Raw genomic sequence first — 26,156 nt, 5'->3', positions numbered from 1 at the left:
GGGCACAGTCATTCCGCCCTCCTGCACCATGGGACTCTGTGCACCCATCCCCACTGTGCCCAGCAGATGATTCCCATCTCCTTTCAGCATGCTCAAAGGAGCCCAGCCCCACTTCCCTGCACTCCTAGGTGTGCAGCTGGCCCTGTGGGGCCTCAGTTTCCCCTTCACTGGTCCCTACTCAGATGGTCATGGCTCACCTGCCAGCGACTTCGGGCCAGGAGGAACTTGAGCTGCTTGGTGTTGATGAAGTGGGCCTCCTCCGCAGGCATGGATTTCTGGGAGACCGAGGTGGGCAGCCACATGGCAGGGAGACCATGGTACCCTGATAGGGGCCCCTCCCATGATGGAAGCCCTGCTGGGCAGCCCCAGTCCTGGGATCCCCTGGGTCCAGGACACCACAGCCCTCACCCAAGATGTCCAGGTGGGGCAGACGGCAAAGACCAGAGGTCAGAGGTGACAGCGACCCCCTGTCCCTGAGCTCCTCGCAGTTCTCCCTGCCTCCTGCTGGGGGTTGGGGGCTGGGGCACTGAAACGTGGTTCCAGCTTGAGGTTCCCACAGCCCTCTCACTAATGTACAGGGACAAACGTCCTCTGGGCTGGGCAGAGTCCGGGCCACAGCCACAGTTCTGTGCTCACACGCCCTGTTGCCCAGAGGCCCTGCCCCTGTTGGCCTCAGGCTCCGCCTGCATAGTGTGGGGCTGACCCCGATACTCACCAGGAACCAGGGGTGGGAGAGGCACTGGGCTGCACTAGGCCGGGCCCTGCAGGGAGAGGTAGGCTCAGGAGGGGTCAGGTGGTCAGTTGCCCTCTGGGGCAGGGCTGACTGGCCCCGGGCAGGAGAAGCCTGGGGGCGCACTCACTGAGAGGCTCTCTGCAGCGTAGCCTTGATGAAGTCTTTGGCGTCTTCGCTGAGGTGGGCAGCCATGGGGCTGCTCCATGACACACGACCCTCCAGGATGTTCAGGAGGGTGGCACGGTCACTCTCGCCGGCAAATGGGGATGAGCAGGTCAGGCTGAAGGCAGAGGGAGGGTCCAGCCCTCAGATGAGGCCCTGACTGCGGATGGGCTCTTAGTCCCACTCCCATCTAGCTCTGAGAATCCCAGCAAGTTTCTCTGATTTGCCCAGAGAGATCCAGGCTCAGCTTGGAACAGGGACCCAGACCAAGCCTGGGGTATCTGGGCAGAAGGGATATAGGGTCAGCTTGGGTGTGCACCAGCCTTAGTCTGAGATAGGGATACAGGCTCAGGCTGGGACAGGGATGTAGGGTCAGCCTGGCTGGGCACCAGCCTTAGTCTGAAATAGGGATCCAGTCTGGGGCAGGCATCAAGATCAGCCTGAATTAGGAATTAAGGATCAACTTGCTGAGGAGGTCCAGGCTATCTATACCACCGTCATCCTCAGGGCAGCAGTGGCTGTTATGAGTGACTGCTGGACAACCCCCAGTTCTCCAGGGCAGTGGCTTGGCTGCCTCGTGACCCGGCACAGCCCTCTGATGACAGGGTGTTTGTGAGACCCTCTGGGCAGGAACCTCTTATCAGGGTTGGCTGACCGCCTGTTCCCAAGATAGTTGGCCCTTGGGTCTCGGGTCTCTGATCTGGGGAGCAGCCAGCGGTGCACATGCCCTCGGTGGGCCTACAAGGGAGGGGTCTTAAGTCAGCTGATGGGGCAGGGCTCTGCTCACCTGAGGTAGGAGATGACACCCATGGCCCTGCAAGACAAAACCACACATTGTGCGTCGCCCCAGGCCTGGCCCTCAGGTAAGAGGCACGCATACACGGAAGTGGGGAGCCCAGGTCTGTAGGAGGAGACGGGTTCAGGGAGGACCCCTTGGCTGACCAGTAGGCTGCCTGCTGCCTCCCTGGGGCAGAGGAGAGGGCCCAGCCATCTGTGGGGACCGGCTTCCCAGAGAAGCTGCAGACCCAGACCCATTGGCCCAGCCACCGACTCACCAGATGTCGGAGGCCTCGCTCACAGGGTTCTGCTGGATGATCTCGGGGGAGACAAACTCAGGGGAGCCGTACTGGCTGAACTGCAGCTCTGCTGGGGTGATGTTCTGGGCAAAGCCGAAGTCGCAGATTTTAATGTCTTCCCGGGCAGGATGCACCATCAGGATGTTAGAGGGCTGTCGGAGAGAGTTGGGAGTGAGTGAGAGCCGTGCCCTAAGGGGGTGACTCCTGGGGCTGGTGGGCCTGGTGAGGACACCCAGAAGCCCGGGGGCAGGGTGGGACAGTGGGGAGCACCTGGTGCAGCCATTTGGGGACAGCCTCTGCTCCACCAGAGCCACACCCCACTCGAAAGGGCTGCCTGGAGGTGGTGAGCTCCCCATCCCTGGAGGCAAGCAAGCCCTCTCAGTGAAGCTGGGAGTGGTGAGCCTGCCCCACTGGCCTGCAGGTCCCAGGCTCTGGGGTGCAGCGATAAGGACATACGAACCTTTATGTCCAGGTGGAGAATGCCGTGGCTGTGTAGGTAGTGCAGCCCCTCCACCAGCTGCTGGATGTAGACCTTGACCTGTAGCAAGGGCTGCTGTTCAGGTGGGAGCCCAGCCCCAGCCTCCCTCTCCACTTCAAGTCCAGCCTCCTCCTGACTTCGGCAGCTGATATGCAAAGCCATCCTGGGTCCTGTGTGCCCCTAAGCCAGGAGATCCCTCAAAGGTGGGGAGGATACGATGGACTTGTGAACCTCAGTGGGGGAGGGGCGGGCTGCGCTGGTCAGGTGAGGCGGAGTGGCAGGCCGTATAGAGCCTGACTGAGGGGACAACATGCCCTGGAGGCCCTAGGGAGCCCCAGAGGCCCCTGAGCTAGAGAGGGCTGTGGCTGGGACTGTATCTGCAGGGACCTGGTGTCTGAGAGGGGCCTGGGGTAGGGTGCATGGCTGGGGCAGTGGCAGGCGGCGGCCCAGTCACCTCGGCCTCTGTCACCACGCCCTTCCTGAACAGGCGGTCCAGCAGCTCCTCGGATGAGCACCTGGGATCCCATCAAGGAAAAGCAGGCTTGGGAGGCTGAAACCTGCCTGCCCCCAGAAACCCACACTCACAATGAGGTGGCCAGGACTATGGGCACATCTGATCTCTGGGGGCAGCAGGGGTGATGCTCAGGGTTGAGGAGAGTGGAACGGGGACCCCTCTGAACCCCAGATGGCATGCAGCCCTGAAAAGGGAGGGGCTGCAGGCTGAGGCTGGGGACTGAGGCCAGTCACTGCACTGGCACAGTGGAAGGGGGCATCCTATCCCCTCTGTACAGAGGCCATCCAGCACCCTCTCCCTGCAAAGAGGACAACAACTTGGGGCAGTGGGGCATGTGTCCGGCTGACACCCTGTTAAGAGCACCGGAGGACAGATGAGACCTCCAAGACAAGGCCACGTGGGTGGCAGGGTGTGCCCCAGAGTAGCCAGGCCAAGCAGCTCCTTCCTCTCTAAGAGGCTATCTACAGAGTGGGAGCGGACCACCACCATCCCTGCTGAGGGCATCAGGTCATCAGGGCCAGCTAGCCACCAGTACCCCCTGGGGACTCCAGTCACTGCCCCGTGGAACAGAAGACTCCCCACCCAAATTCCCGGCTGGATGGCTGTCGCCACCACCCAGCCAGGCAGGGGACACCAAGCACATGGCTCCTCTGAGCCCTGGCCTGGCCCTGCATGCCCCTCCTCAAGCCCTCTCAGGGGCTGAGGGCAGGATACAGCTCCAGGATGAGGATGAGGGTCTTGCGGGTCTCAAACTGGTCCAGCAGCCCCGTGACCAGTGGGTGGCTCAGCGTGGCCAGGATGTCTCGCTCCCTGTATGCCTGGGCCCGAGTTCTGCTCCGCAGGGGGATGAACTTGGCAGCGCACAAGATCTTGTTTCCTTTGTGCTGCACTCTTTTCACGAAGCCAAACACACCCCTAGGAAAGAGGGAGTGAGGGGAGCCCAGGTGGCCTGGGGAAAGGAGCCATCTGGCAGTCCAGGGGAAAGGGGGCTGGGTGCTACCTTCCAATCTCCTCCTTGACCTCATAGAAGGAGTGCAGCTTCCTCCGGTGGCTTTGCTTCTCTGAGTCCGGCTCATTGTCCTCTAAAGAGTAGGAAGCGGCTGGTATGGGCAAAGGTGACCACCCTGATCCCCACGGAACCCAGTGCTGTGGTGTTAATGGGAGCTGCTTCCTGGACCCAAGACTATGGGACCACACCCACCCAGGGACCACCCATGGGAAGAGAGGTTGCCCCATGGAGACAAGACCTGTACCTGGCCAGCCCAGCTGCAGAGCCTGGGCCCAGGAGGGGTCGACCAACTCACCCCCAAGCACCAACAGCTCTGCCTTGCAGAGCACCTGGCCACCAGCGTTTTGGGCCAGGCAGGTGTAAACACCGGCATCCTTCGAGGCCACATGCCTCAGCACCAGGGAGTATGTGGTGCCTTCTTGCTGCTGGCTAAGCCGGGTGCTGTCCACCAGCTGGACGCTGTCCTGGAGGCACAGGATCGGCAGGGCTGCCATCAGCCCACTCTGGGGGACCCCATCACCCCACCCTTCACTGAGCAGTGCTTCCAACACCTGCTGTGTGTCCAGTCTGGAGGGGATGTGGGAGGAAGTGCACAGTGTGGACTGCACCCATCTCCCGTGGGTCCCCCAGATCCTGGGGCCATCCCTGAATCTCGCCCACCTGGACCTGCACACCTACCTTGTACCAGGTCACTGAGGGCTGTGGGTCGCCCTCAATGACAGCCTCGAATTGGGCCGTTGTGCCTGTCTGTGCCTGCACATCCTCGATGGTTACCTGCATGGATGGGGGCCCTGGGAGGGCAGGGAGGGAACCATGGAAACCACCTCCCCAGCCACACAACCCTGGGTGCCAGCCACAGCCCACCATGCCTGGGTGGTTGTTGAGGCCCTGAGATACACTGTGGGCAACTGAACGCCCCCCACAGCCCAAGCAACAGCACCCCATCTTGACTGCCCAGGCTTCTGACAGTTAGGGGTGCTCCTTCAGTGGAACCACTGCCTCTCCCACTCTGACCTCAGCTGGCCAGGTGATCAGGAGGAGTTGGTGGGGCCAGCAGAGCTCACTAACTTGGCTGCCGTTCTCAGGGACAAGGTCCTATGAACACCAAGTTCACTGCCACTTGCGTCTCCCCAGTGGAGGGTTCTGGCCCCTCTGAGGGGACACAGTGAGTAGAATGTGGGCATCCCAGGCTGAGGCAGGGCTGAGACAGGCTGGGTGGCCTCTGCAGATGTGCAAATGCCCCCCAGCCCTGGGCAGGGGGTATGGGGATCACACTTATAACCCAGCTGGGCCCAACCCCGTACTTGCGGTGTGTGTGTGGATGGCCTGGTATGTGTAGGTCCTCTCTGTGGTCTCCGTGACCACGTGGCTGTGGACATCCCAGAGCAGCTCCCCTGTGCCTGCCCCAGGCCTGGCTGCACCCTCCATCCTGGGGTTAGGAAGTGGGGTGAGGCTCTGCCGGGCCCCCACACATTCTGAGCAGCCAGGCCTCCCGATGAGATAGGGTATCCCTGCTCATCACCACTCGGAAGGGGCTGCAGCAAAGCCTCTCTGGGATGAGATGTACAGACGGGGGCCCAGCCTTTAGTGTGGAGGGGGCCCCCCAACACCTCTCATCCCAAGGGTGGCCTCTCCTCCCAGACCTGCCATGCCTGGGGTGGCTGCTGGCAAAGAGTGGAGGGCTGTGAGGACACCGCGGTAACTCGTGCCCTACCCTGCCTGCCCGGAGATGTCCCCTGGGGGTTGGTCCCCACTGCAGGACCCAGCAGTCTGGGGCGGTTACCGAATGGGCACAGTCCATTCCTGGGCTCTGGCAATGGCCTCCGGCTCCTGCTCTGGGCCTTCGTGGAGGAGGGGCTGTGGCACCCTCTGGGGCACGGCTGCTGGGAGATGAGGGCCTCATGAGATGGAGCCCAGGTGGTACCTGCAGCAGGTCCCCACATTCCCAGGCTAGGAAAGCCCAGGCAGAGCTTTGGGTTCCTGGGGCCCTGGGCCGTGGGTGAGATCCTGGCAAGGTCCTAGGCCTCAAACCCAGTACCCAGCCCACAGCTCAAGCATGTGCAGTTAGCCACCCTGCAGAGCCCAGGTGCCAAGCACCCTCCATATCTGACCTGGTGCCACCAGCCCCGAGGGTCCCCTGCCTACCCGCCAGGCTAACAACTGGATGCGGTGGCCTCTGCCCTCTAGAACACTCCCTGACAGCCAGACAGGGCAGGCAGCTCTGTCTCAGCACCGTGTGTGCCAGGAGCATTCAACAGTTCCTAGCATGCAAGCAATGGTGGGCAGGATCCAGAGGGCCATGGCATCACCCCATGGGGCTGCCCAGAGGTCACAGGTAGGGCCCTTGACACCGCTCCACCCAGCTGTGAGGGGGAGGACAGGAGAGACCCAGGGCAGACTGGGTAGAGGAGTGGGGCTCGGGACAGCCCCGGCCGGCGGCACAGGCAGCGCAGGCAGGGCAGGTGGCTGTGAGAGTACACTTGAGCTTCAAGCAGGTGGACAAGTGGGAAGGGTGTCCGCCACAGGCAGGGCGGGTGGGGTCATGGCCAGAGCAGGCCAACCCATGCCCACTCTGCAGAAGCATCGGGGCAGAGTGAATGAGCATCAGGCCCGTGAAGGAGCCCACGATCTGCTCCAGATGGGCCAAGCGGCACCTGGGGCGGGTTTGTCTACTCAACCACTGTGGCCCTGGCACACATCCCATTGGATGTGGCAGGGTGCACTCCACCCACAAGGCAGAGTTCAAGTGAGGGCCAGGGCTAGTCCTCCCAGACCCCTGCCCCAGCCTCTGCCTGTCCTTCCCTTACGGACACCCGCCTTCGGTCACTGCATGGGGAAGAGTGACAGGCAGAAGAATGAGAAGAGACCATTTCCCAGGGTGACAGGGATGCCGTGCTCCTTCTCCTGGGCCAGGCCTTGTGCCCAGCCAGCCCCGTGATAGGCAAACGGAGCAAATGTACACCAAGTTGGGGCCTAGAGAGACGCCCCTTGGCCCTAGGTGGCCCCAGGGTGCCCAGGCAGCTAGAGGGAGGAGCCTGCGCTCACTGAAGGCCTGGGGGCTTGCGTGCCTCTTGTAGGGAAGCAGACCTGAGGGGCTGGCCCTCTCATCTCATTGGGGAAGGCGGCTTGCTTGCCCTGAACCCTATGCCACCTAGCCCTGCGGGAGGCCACAGAAGCAGCATAGGGACTGTGGGACTGTTGGAGCATGTGTTCAGGGGATTAAGCGTGAGACCATGGTGGGGGACTGTCCTGTGCTGTCCTTGGGGAGGGCACTGAGCCCTGGAGGTCTCATCCTGTTTGGCTCCAGCCTGATGGCCTTTCTCCAAGGTGATGGAACCAGGTAGGGGTGGCCAGGGAGGCTGCATCAGGGAAGGCCCTGCAAGATGGTGTGGGGTGACCAGAGTGGGTAGGCACACAGGATGCAAGGCCGTGATGTTCTTTTGTGTGAAGACAACCAAGGCTGGGGCTGGGCCAAATGAGAAGGAGAAGGGCATGGACCCGAGAAGCCCACAGAAGCAAGATGCAGAGGACGTTGGACGGGGCAGGGGAGGAGCCCGGCTGCCATCCTGCCCCAGCTCTGGCCTCGCTTCAGCCCTGTCCTCATGGCTTTCTGGACGCCTGACTCCAGGCCCCCATCTACCTGCGGTGAGCACCAGGGACTTGGATGAGATTCCCCCAACCCAGGCCTCAGTTTCCCCAGATGCACTATCTGTCCCTTTAGGAAAAGTTCCTTGATCGGGGACCTGAGGACCGGGCTGGAGTGAGGCCAGGGCTCGGGCATGTTGGCAGCCAGGCTCACACCCGTAATCCCAGCACTTTGGGAAGCTGAGGCAGGAGAATGGCTTGAACCCAGGAGTTTGAGAGCAGCCTGGGCAACACAGCAAGACCCCATCTCTACCCCAAAATAAAAAAAATTAGCTGGGCATGCTGGCATGCACCTGTAGTCCCAGCTACTTGGGAGGCTGAGGTGAGAGAATCACTTAAACCCAGGAGGTTGGGGCTGCAGTGAGCTGTGGTCGCACCCCTGCACACTGCAATCCAGCCTAGGTGACAGAGCAAGACCCCATCCGAATGACAAAAAAAGAAGAAGCGGTTAAAGTGCTTCATAACAGGAGAACCCCAACACCTGGGGGAAGGGGCTTGGGTGATCATAACACCTGGGGGAAGGGGCTTGAGTGACCCACAGAGCTGGCTCTTGTAGCAGCCAGTCTGGTCTGGTCTGTTTTGGGTACTGGTTGCTTCTGCCCCTCCCTCCTCCACCTCCTCCTCCTTTCCTGTCTTCTGCCCCCTCCATCCCCTTCCTCCTCTCCCTCTTCTCCCCTGTCTCCTCCTCCCCTTTCTCACCCTCTGCTCCCCCTCCTCCCTGTCCACTGAGGAGCACAGGGCACCTGAATTTGCCATCATAGGCTAACTATGGGAAGCCTCTGGCTCCTGGAACAGATTCAGAGCAGGAGGAACCTTCCAGAACCCATTCTGTGCCTAGATTCAGATGGGGAAACTGAGGCCAAGCAAGAGGTAGGCTTGGCCCAGGACCCCCAGTGCATGGAGCCACTGGGATTCCAAATCGGAGTCACTGGGGCCTAGCCAGTTCATGCCCATGTGATGGGTACCCTTCACGTTGCACAGCCAGGTTGGGGTCAATCCCTGGGGGTCTTATTGTCAGCATGCGTCTGGGCCTCACCGGGTGCCTCCGAAAATCTGGTGACTGGAGGTTGGGAGCCGGTTTCCTGGAGTGCAGGTGCCCACCCGGGGCAGGGGCCGGGGCCAGTGAGGTCCCCTGTGAAGGGGCCTGGCACCCTGGGGCCCAGCAGTCTCTCCAGGACGGATGTGATCTCCTGGTCCACTCGCTCCAGGGTGGTGTCTGTAGAAGAGGCAGATGAGTGCAGAGCAGGTGAGACCCAGGGGTCTGGGATAGCTGCAGCCTCCAGAGGGGTCTCCAGGAACCCCGTCCCCCTCCTCAGAGACTGCCCAGGTGGTCCAACACTGGGCTCCTCCCCACCCACTCCCCTCTCAGGAGACTGCCTGGAGGTGGAGGCCTGGGACACAGAGAGGAAAAAAACCACAGACCCATGCTGCAGGCAGGCACTTCCTCCTAGACTCCCTGCGAGCTCAGGCCCATCCTCCCCGGGAACCTTCGGGAGAGTGTCACCACTTCTAGGGAGCAGCCGGGCCTGGATACCCGCCCCAGGCCCTGGTTCTGCCAGTGATCGCAACCCCCCACCAGGGCTGGCCTCTCCTCAAACCTGGGCACAGCCTGGTGCCAAGGCGAGAACCAGAGGAAGCTTGGGTTCAGTGGGTGTCCAGGTGGCCATGACCGTGGACCCCTCTCTGGGGATGGGCCCTCCCTCCCAGGGCAGCCCCTGCCTGAACTCGCCTGTCAGGGGCTTTCTCTCCACCTGTTACCCAAATCTGCCCTCCCTTCCGCCTGCAACCCCAGCCCCGGCTGCCCCACCTGGCCCTTTGCTGGCTGCAAGAGACTCCTCTAGAGCCCTGCTGGGCATGGTCCCCACTGGCAGCTCCCCCTCAGCAGCCTCCCTGTCCACCTGGCCATCAGCCAGGCACCTCGCACAAGGGTCCAGCAGGTCACCTGCCCCAAGCCTCCCGCCTTGTTTGTGTCTTCAAGCCCTTGCTGAGGGCCCTTGCTGCATCCCCAGTCGCCAGCCTGGAGAGGAGACCTGGGCTGCTCTCTACATTGCCAGGGCACCCTCCTCTCTACCTTCCTCACTCCAATGCAGTCAGCAGGACCCCTGGGCCAGCCTCGGAGCTGGAGGGCTTGGGGTTGTCCTCTAATGGTGCTGGGATCGTCTGGCCAGAGACAATGAAGGATCCCTGATGCTGAGATCCTGAGCCCCACGGGGTCACCACATCCCCACGTCTGCCATGACAACAGTCCCAGCTGCCCAGGGCTGGGGAAGGCCTGTCTGGTACCCAGCATGCTAGGAAGGAGCATGATTGGCTATTCTGGCCATGCCGTGTGCCCCTGTGAGTGGCCCCTCCATGATGGGAACCAGCTGTCGCAGGTCCACTCAGGGACCCCAGGGTGGGCCAGGACTCCACAGGCAGTGGCCAGCCAGGGGACCTCACAGTCAAGGGCAGATGAGGGTATGGGCTCCCCTGAGGGCTGCAGGTGGAGGGGACCCAGGGCTGCCCAGTGGAGAGGCAAGGAGAGTCAGAGAGGTGTGCAGGAAGCTACTTTATTCTTGCTGAGAGACAGGCTGCTGCCCACACACAGACCCCATGTTCACCCTGCAGAGAAGGCCAGGAGGGCCTGCAGAGCTGGGAAGCACCCACCCAAGGGTCTCAGTCACCAAGACTGCAGAAGAGGCAAGGCCATGCCAGGCCTGGCAGCTGTGGCCAGGAGGGATGGACCAGGCCCATGTGGAACAGGACAAATGCCCAAGGCCATATCCTTCGTCCACAGTCCTGAGGCTCCTGCCAGGCTGAGAGGAAACAGCCCAGAGCTCAGGTCTTTGAGCCAGTCATTCTGACGTTACAAGCGCCACCCAGTCCTCCAGGCTGAAGTTGAGTGAGGTAAGAAGGGCCCGGGACCAGTGACAGGGAGGCCCTCAGGAGGCTCCTAGGGGCTGCTGCTGAGGCTGGGCAGCATCCTAGGCCTCAAGGGCATGCCCCTCTCCCTGCTGCCCCAAGCTACCACGGCAGCAGCATCAGGGCTGTGCCCCCTCATCCCCATCCTTGTCTGGGCAGATGTGAAGGGTGACCGTCTCCCCCACTGTCCCAAAGTTGACGGTCTGGGTGGAAAGTTCTGTGGTGAAGCTGCTCTGACCATTGTCCACAGAACGCCGGATGCGAGTGCAGAAAGACTGCGTCCAGGGAGCACTGCCCACAGGTCGAGCCGGGGCCTCCCGCAAGAGGAAGGAGGTGCCCTCAAGGCTACGGAGCTGGGGTCCTGGTGGTGATGCCCCACGGAGCTCAGGTCTAAAGAGGCCAAGAGGGCCTCGGGGACCCAGTGCATGCCCCACACTGAGCAGCACAGGCTGCCCCACCGTGGGCTCCCCGATCTCTCTCTGGATCACCGAGACCTCGCAGGGAGGGTCATCAGGGGCGCTGGGCCCAGGGCCACCACAGCGGAAGGTCTCCCCTTCCCCAGGCACGTAATCTTCCAGGTCAGCCAGTGTCAGCACGCGGCCATTGTGCGTGAGGATCTTGGGGTCACGATCCCCAAGGCTGTGTGTGTCCTGGGACTCCTCCGTCACAAAGGCATCTCCGTCTTCCCCCTCTTCCTCTCCCACCTCCTCCATGGTGCACTCCTCCTCCAGGGTGACGCCGGTCTCCTCCAGCTCCAGGCTGCCCACGTCAGAAGCAGCCCAGTCCACACTGCCTCTGGCATCCATGCCGAAGACGAAGGGCTCTCTGACGCTGACCATGGCTGTGCCCTGGTCCCAGGCCTCCTGGGCCAGCAGTTTGTTGTTGGAGTTGTTGGAATTGGGGTGCCCTCTGGGGGTCGCACGGGGCAGCGTGAAGAGATGCCCTGATGAGCTCCTGGGCACCTCCCTGGTGGGAGACACACCCTGAGGGCCCATCTTCTTCACCCGGACTTCAATGGTCTCCTCCACCTCCACCCACTTGGGCTGGGACCCCGAGAGTCTGGGCAGAGCTGGAGAGTGGGCCTCGGCCTCTGTCACGTACAGTGTGGGCACCACGGGTTTCTGGCCTGGCTCTGCCTCAGGCCTGCGGGGCTGGCCAGCCCCTGGCAGGTACAGCAGGTCAGGGGCCAGTAGGCCCGGACTCAGCGGGCTGGCAGAGCAGCGGGAAGGTGAGCGGGAGGGGGACTTGCTGGGGGACCGTCGTTGGCCATGTGGGCTCTTCACCACAGTGGTGATGGTCTCTTCTCTGGGGGAAGGAGGAGAGGGCCCGAGAAAAGATGGGCTGTTACACCAGGGCAGCGTAAGAGCTCAGGTTATTGTACCAGCAAGTGAGCGGTGAGAGTGCGCAAAGAACTCTTACACATGCATGTGAGCCCAACCTGTAGAGTCCCCCACCCCCTGCCATAGAACCAAAGAAACAAAGCACAAGATCCCATGTGGCCAACCTCAGTCTCTGGTGTGCAGATCTGAAAACAAGAGGTGAGGTACGTGGGGAGGCCCGTGCCGCACTGCAAAGGCAAGTGCCTCCAAAAACTGGGTCACATCCTGAGTGCAGTGGCCCCAGTGACAGTCTCCCCTCCAGGTCCATCCCACCAGCAGGCTTTGTGCTTTGTATCATGGGGGACGGTGAGTGGCCAACTCTAAGAGGGCAGGGACTGCACACCCTGAAAATCCTCAGCCAGGGATGCGCTGGACAGCTCATGCCGCGGGGGCGGGGTGGGGGCTGAGCTCAGACCTTTTCTCCTAGCCTTTGGGTCTGAGAGTGTGAGGCCTTGAAAGGCTTTAGGTAGGCCAAGAAAGAAACCTGGCTGGATACCTGGCCCCCAGACTTGGCTTGGCCGTGATGAGCCATGTGCCATCAGACAAGCCCTTCCTCCTGCCTGGTTCCATCTCCCAAAATGGGACTGGGGTGGAGTGATGGAGGCAGAATGCAAGGTCGGCTGTATGTGGCTGTGCATGGAGCACTTTGCAAGTTCTCTTGTCTGACTCTGCAGTAACCTGGGAGAGGGTCTGATCCCACTTTATAGGGGACAGAGAGGCTCAAAGAGGCTCAAAATCTGCCTGGGGCCAAGAGGGAGAAGTGCAGCAGTCAGCCCAGGTCCTCCTCTGGTGCCCGGTGTCCCTGACCTTGCTGAGCACTGAGAGCAAACTGAGTAACAGGAAGGGAAGCAGAACGTGCTGAGTAACACACAACACATATCAGTTCCCTGCCTATTAGTCATTTTTCCCTCAGCCCTGCACTTCCCTCAAGCTCAGGACAAGGAATGTGGCATGTATGAGGTGACAAAGTTGTCACCAAGTGAGCTACTGCCAGCTGTCTTCTTTGTCCAAGGTACTGCCTCTCTCTTGTTTAGCTTTGCTTTTGTCTAATTCAGGGCTCCATCTGGAAGCAGTTGCTCCCAGGGATGAGCCCAGAGATGTGTGACCACCCCTTGGGGTGCACAGCAATGACAGGTCTTGCCTCCTCCAGCCCTCAGCTATTAAGGAGGGAGTGATGTATTCCACTTAACTGATGGGGAAGCTGAGGCTCAGAGATGTGGCCCACTCATGCCCACAGGCTGCTTTCCTGCCTCACACCCAGGCTCTAGGGCAGTACGCTTGTTGCTGACAGCCTGGACCAGGCCCCATCTGCTCACCTCACATTGCCCAATCTGCTGATGCAGGGTGGTAAGTTGAGTGCAGCCCAACAGGTGGATGGGGATGGGGACTCCTAAATATCCCCCCAAATGCTGGACTCACTGCTACCCCAAGGACACATGGGCATCCTGTACTGATACTGCAAGCACAGCACATGGGGTCTGCCTCCAAGCCCTGTTTCCTTCTCGGGTCTACTGCCTCCCTGGTGCCTCTCCCCGTGTGGTCCACCCTTGGGTTCAGCACTATGCCTATGCAGTTGGCTCCCTCCATTCCTCAAGCTGAGTGGGTAAATTATTCTTGCATGGTGAGGGTTCCCACCTTCCTAAGCCTGGAACAGAGTGGACTTGTATGCTTGTAAATCACCTGGTCCTCCCTTCCCTAGGCATGAGTCGCCTCTGAAGCTTTACCAGTGGGGCATTCTGGCTCCATCTCTGCTCCTCCATTTTCTTATCCATAAAATGTAGATAATAATAGTGCTCCCAAAGGGACAAAATGTAGAACTAATCTATGTGAGGCTCTGGCACCGTTGCATACCTCCAGGAGTGGGGTGCTCACGAGCATCCAGGCAGTCCCATCTATTGTGGGGTGGCATCATAGGAGCAACTTGCTTTAGGGAAGGAGGGAGAAAGCCAAGGAAGGGTTAACCCAGGATCTCAACAAATGTCTGGCAATGGGATTTTCCTATAATAGGGCCAACTGAAGGCCCCTTTTGGAGGTTGTAGGCCCCTTGAGAACTAAGAGTTTTCCCATGCTGGAGCTTCTCAGCCATCTGGCCTTAGGAAACCACAGTTTTTCCTGCCTCCTGGCTTTTGCAAGCTCTTCCATCACTCCCACCTGCACACACCTTCTATTGGAAGTCCTCTCAGATTATTCAGGTCAAAACCAACCCTACATTTATGGGTTCACCCAGTTCTGGTCCTCTTGTGTTACTTCAGCAGCAGCAGCATGTGTGATTCTGCTAAATCCTTGAGGCACTGAAGGATGAAGAAAGGGACGGTGGGCGTGGCACTGGGGAAGTGGGATCTCCGCTGGCTTCCAATCATTAGCCACCTGGAGCTAACCTCCTCTCTTCCCTGAACTTCAGTTTCTCCATCTTCCAAATGTGAAAATCAGGCTTAGGGGACCTCTAAGGGCCCTAAGGCTGTGCTGTCCACTATGAGTATACTATGTAAATTAAATTCAAATGAACAAAAATTAAAATTTAAAATTTGTCCTTCAATCACACTAGACACATTCCAGATGCTTCAAAAGACGCATGTAGCTAGTGGCTACTGTAGTGGACAGGGGAGATATAGAACATTTCTTTTTATTTTTTTTCGAGACAGAGCTTGCTCTATTACCCACGCTGGAGTGAGGTGGCGTGATCTTGGCTCACTGCAACTTCTGCCTCCCGGGTTCAAGCAATTCTCCTGCCTCAGCCTCCCGAGTAGCTGGGATTACAAGGGCCCGCCACCACACACAGCTAATTTTTGTATTTTTAGTAGAGACAGGGTTTCACCATGTTGGCCAGGCTGGTCTCGAACTCCTGACCTCAGGTGATCCACCCACCTTGGCCTCCTAAAGTGCTGGGATTACAGGCGTGCACCACTGTGCCCAGCCGATATAGAACATTTCTATCATCACAGAAAGTTCTGTTGGACAACACTGTTGTAAATCCCAGGGTGCGGAGGATTAGAATTCTGTCTCTCACCCACTGAGGAAAGCAGCTCTCAGGCCTAGCACCTGATGAATCCCTGGATGAACCACTGTGAAGTGTGTGGAATAAGTCTACTCTGCTGAAACAGTGGGACCATGGAGTGTATTGAGGCCCTGGAAGAGAGAGCTGTGAAGTGTGGAGGTAATCGAGGCCCCAGGGGAAGGCGCCTATGCAAGGTAACTGCAAGTACCTGTAAGGTGCTGGCAGTCAGAGGGTGAATGTTATGTGAGCAGACAGGCGGCAAGCAGGTAGCTAGGCCACACAGGCATGATCCAGGCAGGTCAGTGGCATGCAGGAGGCACTGCAGTCAGAAGGAAGGTTAGGAACACGCCTGCACTTACATGATGACGGTTTTCTTGGGGACTTTAGTCTCTTGCTCAGTGACTACAAAGAAAACAGTCGGAATAGCGAGGGTTACAGACCAGCCAGTGCCGGGGGCTGAGCTATCTGAGTGGCACAGCATTATAGTCACCTGCTAAGCTGCCCCTGGGCAGGCTGTCTACTCAGAGCCCCAGTTCTCTGGTCTCTGACATGGAGGTGACGATGCCTGTCCTGAGTGGCTGTGGAATGAGGGCTGAGGACAATGTGTTCCCTCGTGAAGGCAGGACCCACTGTCCCTCTCGAGGGTCTTGCAGGGTCTTGAGGGTCTGGGAGGAGAATGAAGACCCTACCTATGCTCCCAGCACAGAAATCCCAGTTTCTCCTTCAACCCATGTGCCAAGGGAGCCCTGTGAATTTGTCAGACCTACAATCCCACTTCTCAGACACAGAAACCAAGTCCTAGAAGGGAATACATGGCCTGTGGCTGCATAGGGAGCCAGCAGCTACACTGAGACTGAGGTAGCTGGGGCCTCTGTTACAAAAAGTCCTCAAGAGAGAGGGACTCTGGAGTCCTGAAAGTGGCACACCTGAGCTTTGTGGCACAAAGCCACATAAGTCCTGCCAAGAACAGCCCCAGGGGATGCCTGGGCAGGGTGCTGAGCTCCGAGTGAGCGTCAGCCCAAATCTCCCTATAGGAGCATCCTCAGTCCACATACTCTATGGTCTCTCCTGGTTTTCCTAGCTGCCTTCCTCCCCAGAGCCAGCAGGATGGGGCCTGTGGTTCCAGATATGGGGTGGGACGCATCTGGGATCAGGCAGTTCCTCCTTCCAGTTCACCTCAAGGACTCCTCCTCTGCAGCTCCCGGGCAGAATCATCAGGACACAAAGATGGCCCTCTCCCAGCCCTAGCCAGCTGGCCAGTGGGCAGTCCACAGGCCACTAGCACCTTCACATCTCAGTGACCCTTCCCAGCACCCTGAGGGAAAAAAACAAGCAGGAGGCCCAGAAAAGTCAAGTAACGTAGTAACTTAACTGTGAGGCACACGGCCTCACAGCTCTGGGTCAGGGGTGGGACACCATCTGCTTTGCTAGACTGCCATGTGGAGAAAGGCTTTACACCTGTCTCAGATGAGAAGCACATGAATTTCAGGGACTACCTGCATCTATATGTACACTTGCAAGCCACACGTACTGTGCATTTCTGGGCACATACATGTGCAAGTGTGTGTATGTGCACAGATGTATGTGCATGCATATGTGTGTGCATGCACATGTATACATATGTGTAAGTGTGTATTTCACAGGCTCCCCCTGGAGAGAGGAGTGCCCATGGGAGGAGAGAATGAAATCTAACCAAAAGGCTCTGTGTGTTTAGACTAAGCTGACCTCAGAGAAAGCCAAGGTGTCCACCACCTGCAGGCCAGTGATGGAAACTGCAGAGTGATGGGAAAATCCAGGGCCTCCCTACTCATCCTCCCTGTACTTGGGGCTGACAGCCAGGCACCTCTGGGCCCATATACTCTCTGGCACCTTCATTCATGTACCTAAACTGCCACCTGATCGGCTGTGGGCCAGAGTGAGTATTTGCGACCATGGGAGGAGTGCAGCCGTGCGCAGCGTGATCCACAAGCAAGGGGGCAGCGCCCACCCCGCAGAGGCCTGCCAGGGCCTGTTCGGGCTGCAGAGCTGCTGGGTTAAAGATGAAGCAGCAGGATAGGAGTTAGAAGCGGGGAGGTGTTGGCTCCAGCTTCAGGCTCTTCAAGGACCTGCGTTCTCACCTCACCGAGGCGCCAACACCCTGTCCAGCACTGGTGGCCTCTCTCCCCTGCCACCCCCTCCTCCAGACCCAGAGAGAGACTTGTGACAGCCAAGTGAACGACTGTGGAGGACACTCCTGTCACCAGCAAGAGGCAGCCCTGGGTGTCCCAGTGTCCCAGCTGGGCACCTCCCTGGTCGTGAGACACAAGACTCATGGGAGGCTGAGGTGCTGGCAGCTCCAGAAGCAGTTGTGTGTGGTGCTGTGGCCACCAGTTGTGGGGCTGACGGAGGTCACAGGGCCCCCAGAGACATGTCAGACATGGGCACTGGCAGTCAGGGGTTGGCCAGTGCCTGTGGCACTGTGTGGGCTGAGGAACAAGGACATTTGCCCAGCAAGGGAGGGGTCTCCCTGAGGGTCATGGAGGGCATCAAAGATGGCCCAGCTCTGTGGGGTCCAGATGGGCAACTGGCTTTTAGGCACTGGGCACTGGGAGAGACAGTTGAGGTGGGGTTGCAGGAGCCAATGTTTAAGACTTGGAGGACACATATTCCAACCCACAGTGGGAGTTGCAGCTCCGCCAGGTGTTGAACCAGCCTCCACTTGCATGTCCCCAGGGATGGGAGGCTCAAAACCTGTCCAGACGGGCAGCCCAACTGGGAGCCCAAGACGGATGCCCGATGACCCCCTTCCCATCCTGGCTGTCCCTGCCCTGAATAAAGCATCTGGGAGCCTGGAGGAATGAGGTGATGTGTCCCACCTCTCCCCCGGCCCATCACCTTCCATCCCTAGTGAGGTCATTCTGCAGCCCAAGGCCCTCCCAGGAACCCAGGAGCAGTCCCAGACGAGGCCAGGTCTCTCCACAACCAGCCCTACCCTCAATGGAGGGGCCAGGCCCCTGACACTTGCCCCTTCTCCTGGGAGCCAAGCTGGGGCCCAGCGGCCTGGCCCTCTGCAGAGACATCCTTCCTACTGTTCCTGCCACAACCTCCCCACTGCCTCCTGCCCACTGCCTCCTGTCCACCACCGGCGAGCTGCCCTGGGTGTAGGCCTGGCCTCTGTGCACAGGCTTTCCCTCTCTGGACCGCAGCAGGGCTTTGGGAACCCCGCTCACCCAGAGTGACCTCTCCAGCCTCCACTCAGGCTCTGGGCTCAGGGCCCACCCTCCACCAGCCCACACAGGTGCGGCCTCCAGCCAGGGGCTGGGACCTGTGCCTGGCCCGCAGCAGCCTCCTCATCTCTCATTTGTGGTCTCCCTGCCCCAAAATGCAAGCCCAGCCCTCCTCCAGTGTCCTCCAGGCAGCAGACCCTGACTGGGAAGGGTGAGAGTCTTGTCCCCCCAGACATGGCCAGGCCTGTGAGGGTCCAGCCTGGGTCTGAGCCGTGGGGAGCTGCCTTGGTGGCGAGGACAGGGGTGGGACTTACCTTCCACTGCCCCCGCGAGCTGCTCCCTGTGGCACTGCTCCCGGGCCTGCAGCGTGGGGTTCTGAATGTGCAGCTCTGCACTAGCTCGTGTGGAGCCCAGCCGGTTCACCAGCTGCAAGGACAGCAGGGCTGGCTCAGAGCCCAAGGCTTCTCACAGGCAGGGCCCTCTCCCTGTGGCCATGTTGGGAGCATGGGCAGCCTCCATCCTGGTGTGTCCCCCACAAGGGGAAGGGCCCCAGCCCAGCCACAGCATCCCTGGGGGACCCACATGGCCCTAGGGTCCCCTGCAGTGATGAGGATGCTCTCCATCTGCCCTGTCCACGTGCAGCTCTGAGCATGGGACATGGGGCCAGAGCAGCCAGGGAACCTAATCTTTAACTGAACTTAACTTCATTTTATGTATGTTTTAAAGCTGGGTCTCACTCTGTGACCCAGGTTGGAGTGCAATGGCACGATCTCAGCTCACTGCAGCCTTCAACTCTTGGGCTCAAGGGATCCTCCCACCTCAACCTTCCGAGTAGCTGGGACTACAAGTGTGCACCATTGTGTCTGAGTAATTTTTTAGTTTTTTTTTTGCCTATGCATTTTCTTTTATTTATTTATTTTTATTATACTTTAAGTTCCAGGGTACATGTGCACAACATGCAGGTTTGTTACATATGTATACATGTGCCATGTTGGTGTGCTGCACCCATTAACTCGTCATTTACATTAGGTATATCTCCTAATGCTATCCCTCCCCCCTCCCCTCTCCCCACAATAGGACCCGGTGTGTGATGTTTCCCTTCCTGTGTCCAAGTGATCTCATTGTTCAATTCCCACCTATGACTGAGAACATGCAGTATTTGGTTTTCTGTTCTTGCGATAGTTTGCTGAGAATGATGGTTTCCAACTGCATCCATGTCTTTACAAAGGACACGAACTCATCCTTTTTTATGGCTGCATAGNAGAATGATGGTTTCCAGCTGCATCCATGTCTCTACAAAGGACACGAACTCATCCTTTTTTATGGCTGCATAGTATTCCATGGTGTATATGTGCCACATTTTCTTAATCCAGTCTGTCACTGATGGACATTTGGGTTGATTCCAAGTCTTTGCTATTGTGAAAAGTGCCACAATAAACATACGTGTGCATGTGTCTTTATAGCAGTATGACTTATAATCCTTTGGGTATATCCCCAGTAATAGGATGGCTAGGTCAAATGTTATTTCTAGTTCTAGATCCTTGAGGAATCGCCACCCTGTTTTCCACAATGGTTGAACTAGTTTACAGTCCCACCAACAGTGTAAAAGTGTTCCTATATCTCCACATCCTCTCCAGCACCTGTTGTTTCCTGATTTTTTAATGATTGCCATTCTAACTGGTGTGAGATGACACACCAGTTAGACAAACATAAACCCTGTTTAAGAGACAGGGTTTCAATATGTTGCCCAGGCTGGTCTCAAACTCATGAACTCAAGGGATTTTCCTGCCTTGGCTTCCCAAATTGTTGAGATTACTGGCGTGAGCCACAGCACCTAGCTTTGGATTTAACTTTAGTTGATTTAAATTTAAATTTAAATCCCCATGCGTGGCTAGTGAAGGTATTAGTGCAAATCAAGAGCTCACTTGGGTCTCTGGCTTCCCCAGCCACAGCGGTGTGGGGCAGGCTCCCCACAGGCTCACAGCAGCAGCTACATGGTGGGGGGTGGTGGCTGGACAAGTGCCCCTGGAGGAGCTGGACAGAGGCCAGTGCCTGGGGTCTGGGGCACCTACAGTTGGCACACAGCCACCATGACCACCACAACCACTGCAACCACTGCAGGCTTTGAAGGGCCGGAGGACTGGGACTGGGCCCCACCCTGGGGAGCCCCTGCCCCAGCCCTGCAGACACAGTGGCTGGAGCAGAAGGCAGCTCTGTCCACCTGTAGGCTGGACATCTTCACAGGTAAAAGGTACCTGAGCAGGGCCAGGCTACACTGGATGACTGACACTCCATTTGACATGAATGACAAAATTCATGAGGCCATGCCGGGTCCCCAAAGGCAAAACCAAGTGGCATCCTTGAAATGGCCAGGGAAGCCAAGGAAGGCATCCAGATGGACATGGGAGCCGAGGAGAGGCTTCGGGGCAGAGGAAGAATAAGGCCAGGGCATGGGGCAGTAGTGTGGCCAGGGATGACAGTGACAGTGGCATGGTGGCCCCGCCTGTGACAGGGGGGTGAGAGTGATATGGTGGCCTCTGGCCTGTCATCAAGGAAAGGTGTAGCAGTGGGTATGGTGTCCCCTGGCCTCTGCCAAGAGCCCTCCACTTTGAGGACAGGGCCTGGGCTCTTAAGCCCCTCCACAATCAGACCCCAGAGGATGGCCGGCACGGATGGCCTGGGCCCCGAGGCAGGTCCTGACTCCTGCAACCCTCACCTCACACTCGTAGAGCCCCAGGTCCTCCTTGCCAGCCGCCTGGATCACCAGCACTAGCAGGCCACTGCGAGGCTCACTCAGTGTCTGGAACTTGCTGCCAGGGGTCAGCAGGGCTCCGTCCTTGTACCACCTGGAATCCACCCGGAGGGCACGTGAGGCAGGCAGGACTCGGGCCATGCTCTACCCCACCGGCGACATCCTCCTATGTCCTGTCTCAGGGCCAAACCTGGCTATGCTACCTGTGCTCACGACCCAGCTGCCCTGCCTTCAGACCCCAGGGGTCCTCAGAGAGCCCACCCTTCCAGAAGCCAAGACACAGCCTGGCCGTGTCCTCCCGGCTGAGGGGTGTCCCACATCCAGAATGAACCAGAGCCCCATGAAGCCCATTCTCAGCTGAAGGCCAGCGGCCATGTCCAGCCCAGCCCTGACACGGGAACACATGGTCCGTGCCCCATGCTCCAGGTGGGAGCTGGCCCCCTCATGCCCCATCCCCAGGCAGGCCTGGGCCCCACCTGATCTGCGGGTATGGGGCGCCTTCGATGGTGCAGGTGAACTGGGCATCCTCTCNCACAACCACTGCAACCACTGCAGGCTTTGAAGGGCCGGAGGACTGGGACTGGGCCCCACCCTGGGGAGCCCCTGCCCCAGCCCTGCAGACACAGTGGCTGGAGCAGAAGGCAGCTCTGTCCACCTGTAGGCTGGACATCTTCACAGGTAAAAGGTACCTGAGCAGGGCCAGGCTACACTGGATGACTGACACTCCATTTGACATGAATGACAAAATTCATGAGGCCATGCCGGGTCCCCCAAAGGCAAAAACCAAGTGGCATCCTTGAAATGGCCAGGGAAGCCAAGGAAGGCATCCAGATGGACATGGGAGCCGAGGAGAGGCTTCGGGGCAGAGGAAGAATAAGGCCAGGGCATGGGGCAGTAGTGTGGCCAGGGATGACAGTGACAGTGGCATGGTGGCCCCCGCCTGTGACAGGGGGGTGAGAGTGATATGGTGGCCTCTGGCCTGTCATCAAGGAAAGGTGTAGCAGTGGGTATGGTGTCCCCTGGCCTCTGCCAAGAGCCCTCCACTTTGAGGACAGGGCCTGGGCTCTTAAGCCCCTCCACAATCAGACCCCAGAGGATGGCCGGCACGGATGGCCTGGGCCCCGAGGCAGGTCCTGACTCCTGCAACCCTCACCTCACACTCGTAGAGCCCCAGGTCCTCCTTGCCAGCCGCCTGGATCACCAGCACTAGCAGGCCACTGCGAGGCTCACTCAGTGTCTGGAACTTGCTGCCAGGGGTCAGCAGGGCTCCGTCCTTGTACCACCTGGAATCCACCCGGAGGGCACGTGAGGCAGGCAGGACTCGGGCCATGCTCTACCCCACCGGCGACATCCTCCTATGTCCTGTCTCAGGGCCAAACCTGGCTATGCTACCTGTGCTCACGACCCAGCTGCCCTGCCTTCAGACCCCAGGGGTCCTCAGAGAGCCCACCCTTCCAGAAGCCAAGACACAGCCTGGCCGTGTCCTCCCGGCTGAGGGGTGTCCCACATCCAGAATGAACCAGAGCCCCATGAAGCCCATTCTCAGCTGAAGGCCAGCGGCCATGTCCAGCCCAGCCCTGACACGGGAACACATGGTCCGTGCCCCATGCTCCAGGTGGGAGCTGGCCCCCTCATGCCCCATCCCCAGGCAGGCCTGGGCCCCACCTGATCTGCGGGTATGGGGCGCCTTCGATGGTGCAGGTGAACTGGGCATCCTCTCCCTCCACAAAGGGCGAGGCCCGGACCTGGTTCATGAACCGTGGTGGGACTGTGGGGTTGTGGAGGGAAGAGACAGAGAGAGAGAGACAGATAGAAACATAGAGACAGAGAGACAGAGACAGATATAGAGATAGAGATAGAGACAGAGACAGAAAGACTTACAAAGAAAGAGACACAGAGACAGAAAGATAGAGATGGAGAAACAGAGAGAGATAAAGATACAGAGAAGGAGAGACAGAGAAAGAAATACAGAGAGAAAAGTAGAGATAGAGAGATAGAGACAAAGAGATAGAGATGGAAAAACAGACAGAAAGAGACAGAGAAAGAGAAATTGAGACAGAGATAGAGACAGAAAGAGAGAGAGACATAGACATCGAGACCAGAGATAAAGAAACAGAGACAGAGAGACAGATGGAGAAACAGAGACAGAAAGATAGAGAGACAGAGAGACACATAGATAGAGACAGACAAACAGAGACAGAAGGACAGAAACAGAAAAAAGACATACAGAGACAGGGTGACAGAGACAGAGATCAAAAGACAGAGATAGAGACATACAGATATGGACAGACAAAGACAGAAATAGACACAGTGCATCAGATACAGAGAGACATAGAGATGCCATGACGGAGCTGAGGCTGATGCCAGGGAAGGGGCTGCAGGGTCCCCACCCCTCCCAGTGCCCTCTATGAGCCCCCAGTGATCCCCTCAGAACATGGTTGGATGTCCACCCCACTGTCCCACCACCCCGCCGCAGCTGGGCCTGCCATGGTGGGAGGGTCAGGGTGGCTCCTCCCCCAGGAAGGCCTCCGGGCTAACCTTGCACCAGGATCTTGCCCAGGGTACTGCAGTTGCCAGCGGCGCTGGCCGCGAAGCACATGTACTGACCAGAGTCTACACCGGTCAGGCTGTCCAGGATGAGGGCACATGAGCCATCAGGGTCTTCAATGAGGATGTGGTGGGGGTCCACCTGCACTGGTTTCCCATCTGGAAAGTACAAGCAGGGGCCATCACTCAGGTGGAGACCCAGGGGCTCACTCCATTAGCGGGGAGAAGCTGGGCCTGGCCTGGGGGCTGCAGTCATGGTCGGGGAGGGGACGGAGGGGCCACACTTGCAGCACAAGGGCCAGGCACGGGCTCCCTGCCGGGTCCAGCTTCCAGGTTGACCTGTAACCCTGGAGGGAGAGGCTGACACGAGCTCCCATTCTCTCTGTGTCTGCCTCTCTGTCTCCATCTTTCTTTGTCTGTCTCGGACTCAGCTTCTTTCTTTGTCTCTATCTCTGTGCCTGTTTCTATTTTCTGTCTCTGTCTCTCTTTCTGTCTCCCTGTTGTCTCTGCCTTTGTGTCTGTCTCTGACTCCACGTCTCTGTCTTTATCTGTTTTTCTGTCTGTGCCTTTTGCGCCTTTCTATCTCTCTGTGTCTCTGTGTCTCTGTCTCTCACTCTGTCTCTTTCTCTGTCCACCTTGGACACTAGCTAGAGGCAGGGGGCAGGCCAGGGGACGTGAGCCCCACAGAGGACATCCTCTATGGGCAGCTGAGTCCTTGGTCACCCCAGCTCTCAGCAGTCCTGCAATGTTCCAAGGACCTCTAATGCACTGACTGCACCCCAGCTCACAGCACCTTGATCCCCTCTTCACCCCTGCCTGCCCAGTCTAGGGCCTGCAGCCCCTTCTCTAAATCACTGCCCACAGCCCTCCATGCCTTCTCTCCCTGCAGCTGCTCCTGTGGAGAACACGGCAGCCCAAAGTCTCACCCCCAGCTCCACTCTCCTCTCCCAGGCCACATCCTCATGCCTCCAAATGCACAGCCTTCTAATACGAATATCTGAAGACTGAAGAATGTGAAGTAAATCACCTTGGTATGAACACACAACTGACTACACCTCTCTGGCCAAGGCATGCTTCCTCCTCAGGTGAGGGACCGGAAGGCACAGCCTCTCACTGTGGAGAACTCCTTCCCACATAACGTCTAAATATACAAAACAGCATCGATTCACATTCCAATAGTGTCGGGTGTGCCCCACAGATTGCTTAAATCACAAAGGTCACAACCAGCACTGACTTATGATTTGTATAGCACTATAAGAGATATATATTATATATACACACACATATATACATTATACACACACACATACACACGCACACACATACACATATATATTTGTAGAGATGGAGTCTTGCTCTGTTGCCCAGGCTGGAGTGCAGTGGGGCGATCACAGCTCACTGCAGCCTCGACCTTCTGGGCGCAAGTGATTCTCCCGCCTCAGGTGCGCCACCATGCCTGGCTAATTTTTTTTAACTTTTTGTAGCGACAGGGCCTCACTCTGTTGCCCATGCTGGTCTCAAACTTCTGGGCTCAAGCGATCCTCCCCCCATTGGCTTCCTGAGTAGCTGGGACTATAGGTGTGAGCGACCCCACCCAGCTCAGAAATAATCTTAAATAATTTTTTTCAAAAACCTTCTAGTTACCACCTCAGATCTCTGCACCCCTTTATGGCAACTCCAGAAAGGAGCTGTGCTCACACCCTCCAGGACATCTCTTCCCATCCCCACTAAGCCCATCCCCTGGGCTCCATTTCTCTCCCCCAAAGCTACTGTCAGGTCCGCCATGCTACCAGCAGCTCTGTCCTCATCTTGCTGTGAGAAAACAATTCTCCCTGGAATTCAGATTCCACATTTCAGCCCTCTGAGCAAAGGCACTCACAGCCAGGTTTAGAATAGAAGAAGAAGAAGAGAATAGAGTAGAAAGTAAGGAGAGTGAAGCAGAAGATGCCCGTCTGCCTGGCTGTGTTCCAGGGCAACAGAGACAAAACCCTTCCATTCCTTTCCTGGGAGACATCTCTGCATCCCAGGGTAGGAAGTCATCCACTATCTCTGGAGTGAAGCATGGGCAGATGTACCAGCAGCCCCATAAAAAGAGCTCCAAGCTCCTAAGATTCAGGATTTCTCTCTCGTGGAGCAACCCCTGCATGCAACTAACACCTGGTTCCATCGCCTCCTCACAGAAACGGGTGGGGGCAATGATGAGAGACACTGAGGCACTGCTGGTAAAAAGTCTTTGTCTCTGACCCATGAGTCTTGTGTCTTTTGTCTACATCTGGCTGGCAGGCTGGCTTGCAAGATTGCAAATGGGGTAAAATTTTGGGCCCTTCACAGTTTTTGATTTATAATTCTGGGGACAGGGAAGTGACACTGTCAGAGGCATGGCCTTCTGGAAGGAAAAGAAGAAGTGGCCCTATGGATCTCTTTCTCTACTTTGTTGTCCTGCTAAGGAGAGAAACTAGGCAGGTAGTTGCAGTCTGAGAACTGAGGAGTGGGTTCAAACACAGACACCTGGGCGGTGCCTTGGTTGGCGCTCTTTCTCCAATCCCTGCCAGGGACTTTGCTGGTTCAGCCTCAGTTCAGCCACTTCACAATAAATGCCAGAGCCAGCGCTGGATCTGAAGAAGATTCCGACCCTGTTCAGACCACAGCCATGGACACTCATGCCTGAACTGAGTGCTCGGGTAGGGCCACCAGCAGCCATGATGGGCGAGGCAGGAGAGGGCTCAGCCCATCTAGCTCCGGCTGGTTCAGAGGGGAAA

The 26,156-nt window shown here is 58.1% G+C and overlaps 1 protein-coding gene across 1 annotated transcript in view; it reads right to left on the bottom strand.

The window, feature by feature from the left end:
- The window catches only part of OBSCN (obscurin, cytoskeletal calmodulin and titin-interacting RhoGEF), a 178,955-nt gene that overhangs the window by 7,761 nt on the left and 145,038 nt on the right, over window positions 1–26,156 (bottom strand). The window contains 18 exon segments of the mRNA XM_017883818.1: window positions 198–275; window positions 716–761; window positions 861–1,013; window positions 1,683–1,709; window positions 1,951–2,123; window positions 2,432–2,509; window positions 2,904–2,964; window positions 3,678–3,878; window positions 3,964–4,045; window positions 4,268–4,436; window positions 4,651–4,763; window positions 5,277–5,401; window positions 5,756–5,852; window positions 8,654–8,833; window positions 18,413–18,524; window positions 22,004–22,133; window positions 22,516–22,618; window positions 23,389–23,556. Coding sequence (XP_017739307.1) covers window positions 198–275; window positions 716–761; window positions 861–1,013; window positions 1,683–1,709; window positions 1,951–2,123; window positions 2,432–2,509; window positions 2,904–2,964; window positions 3,678–3,878; window positions 3,964–4,045; window positions 4,268–4,436; window positions 4,651–4,763; window positions 5,277–5,401; window positions 5,756–5,852; window positions 8,654–8,833; window positions 18,413–18,524; window positions 22,004–22,133; window positions 22,516–22,618; window positions 23,389–23,556 — 2,096 coding nt within the window.

This window comes from Rhinopithecus bieti, unplaced genomic scaffold (assembly GCF_001698545.2).
Source record: "Rhinopithecus bieti isolate Rb0 unplaced genomic scaffold, ASM169854v2 scaffold_14404, whole genome shotgun sequence".
Lineage (NCBI taxonomy): Eukaryota > Metazoa > Chordata > Mammalia > Primates > Cercopithecidae > Rhinopithecus > Rhinopithecus bieti.
Note: the sequence above shows the minus strand (reverse complement) of the source record. Positions and strands in the feature narration are given on the sequence as shown.